The sequence below is a fragment of the Gopherus flavomarginatus genome, chromosome 5 (assembly GCF_025201925.1).
Source record: "Gopherus flavomarginatus isolate rGopFla2 chromosome 5, rGopFla2.mat.asm, whole genome shotgun sequence".
Lineage (NCBI taxonomy): Eukaryota > Metazoa > Chordata > Testudines > Testudinidae > Gopherus > Gopherus flavomarginatus.
In genome coordinates, this window is record NC_066621.1 from 138,500,787 (window position 1) to 138,513,966 (window position 13,180).

General features: G+C 45.3%; 1 protein-coding gene across 1 annotated transcript; it reads right to left on the bottom strand.

The window, feature by feature from the left end:
• Positions 1–244: 244 nt before the first annotated feature.
• Positions 245–10,891, bottom strand: HSP90AA1 (heat shock protein 90 alpha family class A member 1). The gene is made up of 11 exons (XM_050954136.1): positions 10,776–10,891; positions 8,517–8,675; positions 8,050–8,416; positions 7,262–7,395; positions 5,695–6,003; positions 4,819–4,984; positions 4,298–4,488; positions 3,987–4,134; positions 2,136–2,404; positions 1,241–1,574; positions 245–1,011 (listed from the first exon to the last, which is right to left on the bottom strand). The coding sequence occupies exons 2-11, from the start codon at positions 8,673–8,675 to the stop codon at positions 902–904; spliced, it is 2,187 nt and encodes a 728-aa protein (XP_050810093.1). The 5' UTR covers positions 10,776–10,891; the 3' UTR covers positions 245–901.
• Between the last annotated feature and the right edge of the window lie 2,289 nt (positions 10,892–13,180).

The following is a 13,180-nucleotide window of genomic DNA, read 5'->3' on the forward strand; positions in this document are numbered from 1 at the left end:
TGCAGAATTGAAGTTAAGACTTGAAGAGGTGAAGGTGGAAACAGACCATGCATAGGACACCTCTAAATCATGCAAAGATGAAGAAAATCATTCTAACAATGAACTTGAGTGCAGGCCCCCAGATAGACAGTAACAGATAGTAGAATAAACTGCTGGCTTTCAATTATGGTTGACTTGTCTCCAGCTGATCAGTTAGAATGATTGCCAGACTTGTTAGTGAAATAACTTCGCATTCCCTCACAAATAAGATTCATTCGTAACACTTTTATTCCTAGACAGCTCTAAGGTTGAACTGTACATGCAGAGTTGCATAAATCACAAGAGATTTACAGTGGATTCTATTCTATGGTAGAGTGCAATCCAAAAATCCCTTTTACAGTATAAAAAGACAAGTTTTAACATCAAGACTTTGAAACATAGGAGCATGGGGGTTAAAGCTTCCCCCCAAGTATTTCAGCTTGTCTAGATACCTAGTTACTAGGAACCGTACTGCCAGAAATGTTTAGTGAGTGAGGAGCTGTATAACAGATTACAACTTTTAAACATCCAGATAGCATAACATTACTTTTCCCATATTTCTGGCAATAAAGAATAAGCCGAAACCCCTGCCATCTGCAACCAGCTCTTATAGACAAAATAAGGACTCCCTTGCCTGTCTAGGGGTTACAGGGTTAATGCACCAAGAGAAAAAAAAAACCAAAGAAAAACCACATTCCCTTCATATCTCACATTAGCTAAAAAAAGTAACAAAAATAAGGTATAACATCTTTCAAAATAAATATAAAGAGGGAATGCAGATCATGTCAATTTTTTGGCAGGTATTATTCATAATATACAAAATATAACTTATTCAAATTAGCCAAGGAAACATCCACAAGTTTCTGTAAGCTAGCTGGCTATTTCAGTCCACTTCCTCCATACGTGAAGTGTCATCATCGCCTTCAAGTGGTGGCATCTCCTCAGCAACCGCTGGACTAGTTTCTTCTGTAACAGCATCATCTTCATCAATGCCTGTACAAAAAGGAGGTGTGTACAATTAAGATCTGGAAATATATTAATCTCTAATACTAGAATTCAGGAGAAAAACAATTTCTATGTCCTTTATATCATAGGCAGGAGTGATTACTCAACTGCACCCTCATTTATTAAGACAGGACGAAATGATCTGCAACCATTAAATTCCTCCCAAGGACAATACATATACACGAACTAGAATTATAAATTGAACAGTCTTACTTACCAAGACCAAGTTTGATCATTCTATAAATACGGTTAGCATGCGTCTGGGGATCCTCCAAACTGAAACCAGAGGACAGGAGCGCGGTTTCATACAATAAAATAACCAGATCCTTCACTGACTTGTCATTCTTGTCAGCCTCTGCTTTCTGCCTTAGTGTTTCAATGATGGAATGGTCAGGATTTATCTCAAGGTGTTTCTTTGCTGCCATGTAGCCCATTGTGGAGTTGTCTCTCAGTGCCTGTGCTTTCATTATCCTCTCCATATTTGCAGTCCAGCCGTATGTGCTTGTTACAATGCAGCATGGGGAAGTCACCAAACGGTTGGAGACCACAACCTGTTGAGTGGAAGCATTAATTGTTACCATAAAGTTGATTTCTATAGGGTTTAAGATACTACAGATATGCTTAACTGCAGTAATTGTTCTAGAGGACCTGCATAAACCAGGTGACAAAATACAGAAGAGCTATGATACAATCAACATCTGTATATCCACATTATAAAGTGGAATTTGAGAATACTTTGACTATTAAAGTCCAATGGACAGTCCAGTAACTGACTAATCTTGTTTTACTCTGATTGGGAGATGCTTTTGTTTCCACCACTTGACAGACTCAAACTGATTGTAAGACTAGATGTTCCAACCCTACTTCATTCCTCATTCTTCACCATGCTTTAAAAACACTCTTAACCCTGAGAAGTGAGAAAATGTTCCATATGAGACAGGAATTACAAACTAGCAATACTTGTGGTGCTAGAGCTCTTAAATGCTAGGAAGATGGCTGACTAATCATTAACAGCTAGACCATTGGTCCCAGTAACCCATAAGAGCTTACTAATCAGAAGAGTGATGCAACAGTGGGCTTAAGACTGCCTATGAACAGTGAGATGTTCATACCTTTTCCACTTTCTTTTCAAGTATGTCTTTCATGATTTTGCAGAGGTTTTCAAACTTTGCCTTCTTTTCCTCCTGTTTCTTTTTCTCCTCTTCATCTTCTGGAAGCTCCAAACCCTCCTTTGTTACAGAAACTAAGGTCTTGCCTTCAAATTCCTTTAACTGCTGCACGCAGTACTCATCAATAGGTTCAATCATGTAAATTACCTCCAGACCATGTTTGCGAAGGCGTTCCACAAAAGCAGAGTTTGCTACCTGATCTTTGGTTTCACCTGAAAGAATAATTCCATTTTTCAACTTAAGCCACAACTACTTGACTATAGCAGATGACTACAGAAACCATCCCTTTAGGTATCTGAGATTCTCATTTAAGTAAGCTTGAGTTGTCCCAGAAGAGCAACAGAGCAGCAAACAGCCAGGTTGTTCTGGACAGACTACTAGAAATGGAAGACTGGTTAAATGCTAACCTTGTTTTGGTGCTTGTTGAAAGGGACCTTGCAACTTCAGCCTAAGGTGTCCAGAGCAACTTGTGAAGTGCACTACTGAGCCACCCTGAGGCCAGCTGTCTGAAAGACTGCTTAGGAAAGTGGAGTCTCCCTTCCCATGTGTCAGAGATACAAGCCTGAAAGGACTCTGGCTTTCCTGTTTGTCCTCTGCAAAGAGGCTTGCACCTGGTCCCTCAACAGGTTCAGGCTTATCCTGGAACAGCACTGAACACAGTCATGAAATCCAGAATCTTGAAGCCATTTGCCTAAGGCCACTTGATTTTGATGCTAAGCCACATATGCCCTTTTAAATAAACTTCTTAATCTGGGTGTTTATCAGGATGAAGGATAAACTACTCCTGGGTCCCTTAATCATGAAGACCTAGCAATCCATGGCTGAAGGACAGCAGCTGCAGATTGGCAATACCTACTCCAGAGGAGATCACAGCTCAGGAATTTAGCATGTAGTACTTTTATCTCCAGTTTCTCAGACAGACACACTCAAACACTAAGTGAAGTACCTCAGGAATGGTAAGAAGCCAATTTAAGTGTGTTGAGTTTAAGTTTGAGACTAACAACAAAGAACTTCCACTTCAACACCTGAAATTGTCACTGTCGTCCCCTGCCCCCAAAAAGATAATCAAAAGATAATAGCCAAAAAATAGAGACTGCTTCTGTTATTTCAGAGGCTCCCTAGCAGATACATTCCTGACTGGAATGTTTGCAAGGTATAAACTGGGGTACAGGAACACCACTAGAAACCTTGTTTGTGCTCAGTGCTGCTTCTCTCAAAAAAACACAGCAACATGATTCCTTGACATGAGACTGGAAACAGAGACCCACAGAAGTCTCAACTCAGAACATGAAAAATACTGAAGCATAATGACAAGCATCTATGTTCTAAATGTTAAGATTCCATCAGATGCTCAGAAGAGAAATAGTCACCATGTAGCTTGCCTCCTCGTGTGTTTTCCAACATGCACAGACGATGTGTGGAGTTCACCTGCATATACCTACTAAGGGCTTAAATGCAATAACTTTACTTCAGACAGGGTATATCTGTCTAAATAAATTAGAGAGACTCACACTTATGAAATCCCATACATGTTTTTGTATTGCTGACTCACTTGTTCAATTAGACTAATACCAACAGTGGTATTGTGACACAGCATGTGGTATGAACTGTAAGCACTGCCAATCCACAGCAAGACTATTTAAAAGGACAGATAGGACAACAAAGTTGGAAACCATGTACTACCTATGCCACAGGTTCCGGAGCCTGCCTGAGAGTCATTAGATAGCAAGCAAATGTCTAGTACATTCAGGAGCTTTTAAAAGCCAAAGCTGAAAGTAGTTGCAGTTGACTTACCTGTAATGTAATATATATGTTTCTGGTTTTCCTTCATCCGAGTACAATAGTCTTTCAAAGAGACCATCTCATCACCAGATGCAGAAGTGTAGTACCTCAACAACTCTGAGAGTTTCTTTCGGTTTTGGGAATCCTCATGTATGCCAAGCTGGGGTGGGGGGGAGGAATATATATTAAAAAACCTCATCTTTTCAAACTACATGCTCATATAGTGCAAATGCCAATAATAAAAAGCTAATGTAAGCCATCTGATAAGAGGCCACTATGCCAAAAAACCCAAGTTCTTGCTAAAATACTAGAGGGTCACTGACCTTGATATTTTTAGAGAACTGCTCATAAAATTTCTTGTAGTTCTCCTTGTCTTCTGCTAATTCAGTGAAGAGTTCCAAGCATTTCTTGACCAAGTTCTTTCTTATCACTTTCAGAATCTTGCTCTGCTGCAGCATTTCACGGGAAATATTTAGAGGAAGATCTTCAGAGTCCACCACTCCCCGCATAAAGTCTGTAAGCAAGCGTGTGTGTTAAATCTTGACAATTAAGAGAAAGATCTTTACTATGAAATTAATAATCTTAATAAAATTAGATATGCTCCAAATACATAGTCTAGGGTTTGTTTTTTATAGAGTGCCTTTTCTCCAAAACCTTAAGACTCAGATAGATAATCACTCTTCATTGTTCGGTCTTACTCTTCCACATTCACATCTTAAAGAAAACGTCAATCCCATTTTGGTCACTATTTCTGGTCTCTATTTCTATTATAAAGCATTCTGTTCACCAATGTACATGACATGAGATCAGAGGAATGTTACTTCTCAAACAAGGGCCTACTTACTCAGATATTCAGGGATTAGCTCCTCACAATTATCCATGATGAAGACTCTGCGTACATACAATTTAATGTTATTTTTTTTCTTTCTGTTCTCAAACAGATCAAAGGGTGCACGTCTTGGGACAAACAGAAGAGCTCTGAATTCCAGCTGCCCTTCCACAGAAAAGTGCTGCAAGACAGACAGACAGACATGGTTTAAGAATCTTTAAAGTTAGCTTGATTTTTTTTACACTGTTTGGAAGACATTCATGGTCACTTCATTGAGCTGGGGCCATGATGTCCAAGAGACATTCCTGACATCTTCACTAATAAAATGTCATTGCTTTCTTAATCATGGTATATACCCCCCTAGTCTCCACCAGTATGCAGGTCTTAGTGGAAGGGATGATCTGCAAATACTGTAGAATTTGGGCTCTACAGGAGGTTCCCATTCTCTTTAGGTAGGGCCCCTGTGGTGCCCTAAGAACTTACCATCCATTATTTAATTTGTTTTGCATGTCCATCTTGATTGTCAAAGGCAATTCCTAACTGAGAGAAACTTTACCAATCAGCGCCTGAGATAAATACTGCTGCCTACATTATGTTTAATAACTTAACTTGGTTTTAACAAGGCCGATACTTTCTACTTTGTTTCAGATGTGCACAAATCAAGTGATATAAAACTTTGAATATCCTAAAGTTAGAAAATACTGTTACACCAAGTGCTACAGCAGTTTTATAGACATACTGCAGCTTTCATCACCCTCAGCCAAGCAGAAAGGTCTCTTCAAGTACCTAGGTGTCTTTTTATTAGAAAAAGGCACCTAGACAACACCCAAAGCACACAACTGAGGTAGGATCCACTGGGCCATTTCGATTTCAGAGACAAGTCCTACTTACTTTCACTGCTAAATGGTCTTCCCAATCATTGGTCAGGCTTTTGTAGAATTCTCCATATTCCTCATTTGTAATATCATCTGGATTCCGGGTCCAGATTGGCTTGGTTTTGTTGAGCTCTTCCTGGTCAATGTATTTCTCCTTGATCTTCTTTTTCTTCTTCTTGTCCCCTTCTTTCTTTTCTTCCTCCTCATCAGAGCCAACATCCTCAATCTCTGGTTTGTCTTCTGTCTTTTCTTCTTTTTCCTCTTTCTCTTCTTCCTTTTCCTCTGCCTCATCATCACTTACTTCCTTATCCCGTTCTTTCTCCACCTAAAGAGATTAGAAATTTAAGTGGAAGATGGACATCACAGCATGTTATACCTGAGTTAGAAGCCCTGATGATAATCTTTCCATGCATGCTCCGGTCCTCAACTGTTTTGGTCTTGACAGTCACAGCAATCTTGGCTTACGCCCCCCCATACACACAGCAACCACCAAGTTCTCCTGCCTTGCTCTTCCTAACCTCTAATTAGAAGATTTAGTGTAGAAATGCAATAAAAAGGGGGGATACAATTTTAACTACTGCACTTCTGTTACGTAGCACCCCCGTGTTTCTGATATATTCTCTTGTGCTTAAAGTAGTAGCACAGCACAATCCTGAACAGCTAGACATGGTGTGTGTGTGTGGGGGGGGGTTATTTAGTGAAAGCCTTGTTAAAAAGGCAGGAGGAAAAATATTTGAGTCATTTAAGACATTAAGGATGCTCTGTAAGGAGGGCTTCTGATTTTAGTTTCAACTGATGAAAAGCAACAACTCTGAACAATCTAGATTTCATTTCTTGTATCCAATAAAGATCAGAAAGGCATCAGAACTGGTTATTTGTCTCTAAGGGGCTGTCTACACAGAGCACTAATACAGACTATATAGTGTTCATTAGAAATGACACCTGTTGTGTTGCATGTTAATCATTCCACATAAACTCTGCTGGTGCACACGGAAGGTCTGAAATGGTACTATGTTAAAGTGCAGTAGGGAACATTAAAGAGGTTATTTTGTTACAGTATAGCCCAAGAGAAGGCCCTGAAAAAACCCTAGTCTTTTGACTCTATACAACTCAGAAATTGTTTTGGGATTTATTTTAGGAGCAAAGTTAAACCTCAAACAGAAACCTTCTGTATATGAAGGTAAGTTTACTAAAATCATTAGGTTTAACAGTACATCTTTAATGATATACCATGTTTTATCACTCAGTGCCCATCAGGTTTAAGTTATATCTTTTACTCAATTCTGACTCCATGTATGAAGAGAACCAGGTCTGACAGCACTGTTGATTGGCAGGAGTCCTCAACAGCAAGTGAGGAGAAAAAGATACTTATTCAGATTTAGACAAACGTTGTCTATACACACTACACATTAGTATATTAAAAAATTTTTAATCTGGTGGATCACTTTAGAATAAATTTTTGTACTGTTGAGATACTATGGCTAAACCTTCTATTGTACTACTAAACATTATAAAGTGGTCACTTAAGTGATTAAATTAAAATTAGTAAAATTTACTGTTAGCATTCCAACCTGAACACTTACAAAGAGTGTAATTGGATAACCAATGAACTGCGAGTGCTTCTTCACAATTTCCTTGATTCGTCTTTCCTCCAAGTACTCTGTCTGGTCTTCCTTAAGGTGCAGAATAACCTTTGTACCCCTGCCCAGAGGTTCCCCTAGAATAAAAAGATTTGAGAGTTTTATTGCAAGCACCAGTAAAAGTGTGTTTGGCAAAGGTTCTAGTTTAACTAGTCAGGTTTTTACATCTTGATCAAAAGATTCTAATTACACAACTTATGCTTAATTTATCCACATTAGTTATGTCCTCAATTTATTTGGGGACAGAAGTTTCCTGTAGACCCACATCTACATAGTAATTTTATACTTACTTCCTTGGGTCAGGTAGGTCACCTGCACTCATGCTTTTACAATAAATTTATTAGCCCTCTTTTAGACCACATGATCTTGAATTCAAGATATGCACCCTACCTACAATCCCTGCAGCATACAAACAGCTCCCTTTGTTGTTGAGCTATCCTCTGAAATAGAAGTGTTTAATCTGAACCACTACCTCACATTCTTGTTCTTTTTACAAGAGAAATGCAGGACCACTCCAAGCTACTACTGTAATTTGCTTACAACTGTTAATTTTGCATCAGAGATTAAGAAACGCTACTCCTGAGGAGCAGTTGTTTTAACTGCAGTTTAGTCTAACATGATACCATATGCTACCGCTGTTCCCTCTTCAAAACCCTTCCATAATACAGGGGAAGACACATGAATGAGGGGCTGCTTTAGAGCTACCTGTGCAACAGAATGTTAGCACTTACCATTATCAAGTCTTACAGTGAACGATCCTCCAGCAGAAGACTCCCAAGCATACTGCTCATCATCATTGTGCTTGGTGATCACCGTTACTTTCTCAGCAACCAAGTAGGCAGAGTAAAAGCCAACACCAAACTGACCAATCATAGAAATATCTGCACCTGCTTGCAATGCCTCCATGAAGGCTTTGGTGCCAGATTTGGCAATAGTACCCAGGTTGTTAACCAGATCAGCTTTGGTCATCCCTATGCCAGTATCCACAATGGTTAGGGTGCGATCATGCTTGTTGGGAAGAAGGTTAATTTTCAGATCTTTTCCAGAATCTAGTTTGCTTGGATCAGTCAAACTCTCATATCTGATTTTATCCAGAGCCTACAAAAAAAGAGGCAACTATCAGACCCCCTCAACACACTACTTGCATTTAGGTAGCAATGTCACTGGCTGCTAGTCACTAATTATTTCCATTACTTACATCTGATGAATTAGAAATCAGCTCTCTCAGGAAGATCTCCTTGTTGGAATAGAAAGTGTTGATGATTAGAGACATCAACTGAGCTATTTCAGCCTGGAAGGCAAAGGTCTCCACCTCCTCCTCCATTAGTTGGTCTTGAGTCTGCACAGCTTCTGGCATCTGTAGAAATAAGTGAAGTTGTACCTCTAAAAGACAGCTCTGTAGAATGGCTCTTAAAACAATTACATAGTATTCTTCACCTGTTTTACGTTCAACCACTAAGGCCTTGGCTACACTCACACTTTACAGCGCTGCAACTCGGGTGTGAAAAAACACCCCCCTGAGCGCTGCAAGATACACTGACGCTTTACAGCGCTGTAATCGGGGCAGCAGCGCTGGGAGTGCAGCTCCCAGTGCTGCACGCTACACCGGTAAGGGATGTGGTTTACATGCAGCGCTGGGACAGCTCTCTCCCAGCGCTGCCGCTCTGACTACACTCACACTTCAAAGCGCTGCCGGGGCAGCGCTTTGAAATTCCAAATGTAGCCATACCCTAAGACTTAACAAGTACCACCACTTTGGGATAAAAGAGTTGAGAGCATGGATACTGTATCAGAAAGAGAACCTCAGCTGGTATTCTCTTCCTGTTGGCAGTGAAGAGCACTCCAACTCCAATTCTTATACCCCTTATCTGGAAGGGCCTGGCAGTGATGGATGAGCACAACTCTCTGCTCCTCAGGAGGATAAAGGTTTAAGTACCTCAGCAGCAAATTGCCCATTCCTTAAAAGTGCATGATAGGCAGTCAGGCCAATATTGTGAAACCTTCAGGATTCTTCATCCTCAGAGTTGCAGGAGCCATTCAGAAAGGGAGAAAGTGTAACTGCATTGAATACTTGAATTGGCTTCTAGATGTTCTGCCTTGTTTGTCTAAAAAGATCTAGTTTTATGCAAGTCAAAATCTAAATGAGTTTCCAGATCATCTAAGGACTATCATTCCTACAATCAATGACTGAATATACAAAGTTAACATAACAATTAAGTTTAGCCTTATACAACATTTGGAACTAGAAAAAGACTTGCAAAACATACCTACACATATACCTTTCTAATGACAGTAAATTCAACTCACAATCTGAGTATTGTTTCCAGCAATCATCTAATTTTTTTTTTGCTGAGTGATTAGACACAAATTGGGAGCTCTCGCCTCAAGGCTGCAGAGCAGCATAGCTCATACAACCCAAAGGTGTATATGTGCAACTGCACTGACTGTTTAACAGACGTGGCATTCTGTGGCTCATACCCCTCATCCAAGCAATGGCACTATACATCAGTTCTAACGACAGATAAATTTGGTATAATCCATGTATTACTTGCTAGCTGCAGAAGAACAGGTTTCACCAGGCTGGGGAGCCCACTGTCACATCCCTGTTTCAACTGTGACAGTACCAGCTTAAACCAAGTCCACTAAAGCTCAGAGAGTGACCTCACTAGCCATGTGCTTCTCCAGAGCAGTAACGCTGTAAGATGCACCACAAATACCCACGGAGAACCGGGTCAAGTTCAGATTCCAACCTCCCCCGCGGTGGATACTTTGTACAGTTTAAAACAGGCAGAGCTGAAAAGCGCGGCGGTATCAGCGCCTCGCTCTCCCAAGAAGTGGGGGCACAGCGCCCCCTACAGGCTCCGGCCAGGAACAGATTCTAGAAACTGCCAGAGCCTTCCTCCCCCACAGCGGCCTCCCCACCCACTCGCCGCAAGAGCGAGTCCCTTGCGCCCTCCCCTCCGGGGCCGGTCCCCGCCTCTCCGCACAGCTAGACCCCCGCATCCGCACGAGCTACCCCGGCAGCCCCTTCTCCCCCGTGAGCCAGCCTAGTCCCTGAGCCTGTCCCGAGCCCGAACCCATCACCGCCCTCCCTGCCTTGCACAGCCAGGGCCGGTCTCCTCCCCGACCCCTCCATGTGTGAGGCTAAAGCCAGTCTCCTCGAGGAGCCGCGTCTCTCCGTTCCCATCAAGCCTGAACCCCCGCAGCAGCCGCCTGGGGTCACTTTCCGGAGCACCACACACCGCTCTGCGGGTGGCTGGTCGGCAGACGCTGCCTGACTTTCTTACACTGCCCTGCAACCGCGGCCTCGGTCCCCTCTGCGGCGAGCAGCGCTGCCCGTCTCCGCTCCGCGGAATGACCTCCGCCTCAGCCCAAGCCACCCCCGCGCCGCAGAAGGAGCCGCTGAGAGGTCCGTCCTCCGAGAAACCCTCCGGTCACTGCTGCCTCCGCGTCTCACCTTAGCGACGATAGCTGCAGCTGCTCCGCTCCGTTAACCTGGCTTCTCTCTCCGCACTAACAGCGCTGGTACTCGTCGCCTCCCGCCCGCTTTATATATGCCCGGCGCCGCCTCCTTCCAGAACCATCGGGAACCTTCACTGACAGCACGGGGGTGGCAACTCCCACTCTCATCACGGGGGGAGGAGCCGGGGGGAAGCCGATGGGGAACAAATGCGCATGCGCCAGGACGAAATTTCTTGGTTTGCGCACGCGTATCTCGTCTGTCAGCTAGCTGAGGAGACTGCGCATGCGCTTGGGAACGCGGTTCGCTCGCGCGCTCTCTTTGCAACAGTCACCTCTGAAGGGCTGGGAAATGCGCTTGCGCGAGATCAACTGTCATCGGTTGGCTTGGGAAAGGGGGGAGTGCGCAAATCGCAAGATGACTTCATTCATTGCAAACTCGAACTCCACCCCGAGCCCATCCCCTGCCTCCGAACTTCCTAGAAGGAGGCGGGATCCGTCAGACTCTCTCCCTCTGCCAAGTCCCGCCTCGCCTATCTCCCTCCCTCCCCCACCTCGATTCTCTCAGAAGGTCCTAGAAGCAGCCAGAAGCGAAAGACTTACCACCCCTCCCCCTCGCAACAGAACGTCCAAGAGATGGGGGGAGGGGAGGGAGCGTCGCCACCGTTCGCCCTTCCCCCCAGGGTCCCTGCGCGTTTCTTTGCACGGCCCTGCCCCCCCCTTGTCACACTCTGCGGGGCTATAGGGCTCAGCTCCTGATACCATGCTGCATGGCTCTGGGGCACCCCTCAGGCCACGTTTTATGCACGGGCTTGGGGTGCCACCCCCCCATGCCATGCTGCAGTGCACAGCCCTGGGGCACATCCTCCCCATTCCACATCAGTGCATTGGCCTGAGGCACCACCTGCATTTTATACTCACTGCATGCCCTTGGGGTGCCCCCCATGCTGTAGTGCACAGCCCTGCAGTGCCCCGTCCCTGGTCCACATTTTGTTGCATGGCCCTGGGCCACGCAAGCGTGTGCCTGGGGTGGCAAGCCGCAGGGGTTGCAAGGGCGGCAGTAAGGCAGCCTTCGGCAGCTTGCCTGTGGGAGGTCCGCTGGTCCCACGGATTCGGCGGCAATTTGGCGGCGGGTACACCAAAGCCACGGGACCGGCGGACCTCCCGCAGGCAAGCCGCCGAAGGCAGCCTGCCTGTTGTGCTTGGGGTGGCAAAAAAGTTAGAGACGCCCCTGGGCACGTCCAGGTCTTCTGCAGCGGGTCCCTCAGTGTCTCTTGGAGCGAGGACCCGCCACCAAATTGCCCCCAAGGAATGCAGCGGTGCAGTTGAGCTGCTGCCAAAGTGCCGCCAATCTCGGCTTTTTTTTTTCTTTGCCACTTGGGGCGCCAAAAAAGCCTGAGCAGCCCTGGGGCCACCCACCATGCAACGCTGCATTGTGCAGTCCTGTACATATTGTGCGTGGCCTCAGGGCACCCCCTCACAGGCCACACTGCACTGACAGCTGTGGGGCACTCTCCCCACCTAGGGTTGCCAATTTTGGTTGGATGTATTCCTGGAGGTTTTCTCACATTGCATCAGCCCGCTGCACAGAGGATTCAGGGGGCCTGGGGCAAAGTAGGGGAGCTGTGGCTCTTGTACTCACCTGGCGGCAGTCCGGGTCTTCAGCAGCATTTCGGCGGCGGGGGGCCCTTCAGTCGCTCCACGTCTTCGGCAGCACTGAAGGGCCCCTTCGCCAAAATGCTGGCTGAAGCCCTGGACTGCCACTGGGCCAGGGCTCACAGGACCCCTGTGGGGCCCAGGGAAAATTGCCCCACTTCCCCCCTCCGCCCCCAGGTGGTCCTGCATTACATAACCTTTAATTAAAGATGAAACTCCAGGGCAATCCCGGAAGGTTGGCAACCCTACCCCTATCCCCTCCCACATACCATGCTGCGCTGCACAGCCCTGGTGTGCTCTTCCCTCTGCATGCCACACTGGGCTGCACTGGTGCTTCTCTGCCTACCTGCTACTTCTCATGGCATAGGCACTGACTTTCCAGTGTGCCGGGGGGTGCTACACCCCTGGCTCTGCCCCCTCCACTCTACCCCTTCCCCCAAGTCCCCGCCCCATCCGTACCCCAAACATGCCATGTTGCTCCTTCCCCTCTCACCAGAGCCCTCCTACATGCTGTGAAACAGCTGATGGGCAGGAGGGAGGGGTAGGCATTGATCTATGGGGGCCCACCAGCTGGTGGGAAGTGCTGGGGGAGGGAAGAGGAGCTGATGGAGGGCTGCCGGTGGGTGCTCAGCACTCATCATATTTGCCTCTGGCACCTATGCCTCATGGAGATTTTGTGCAGCTCCTTCTAAAAGTGTTTCAGGACTTTCCAGCCATGCAGAGAGGACAGATCTTGCATTTTAAGTA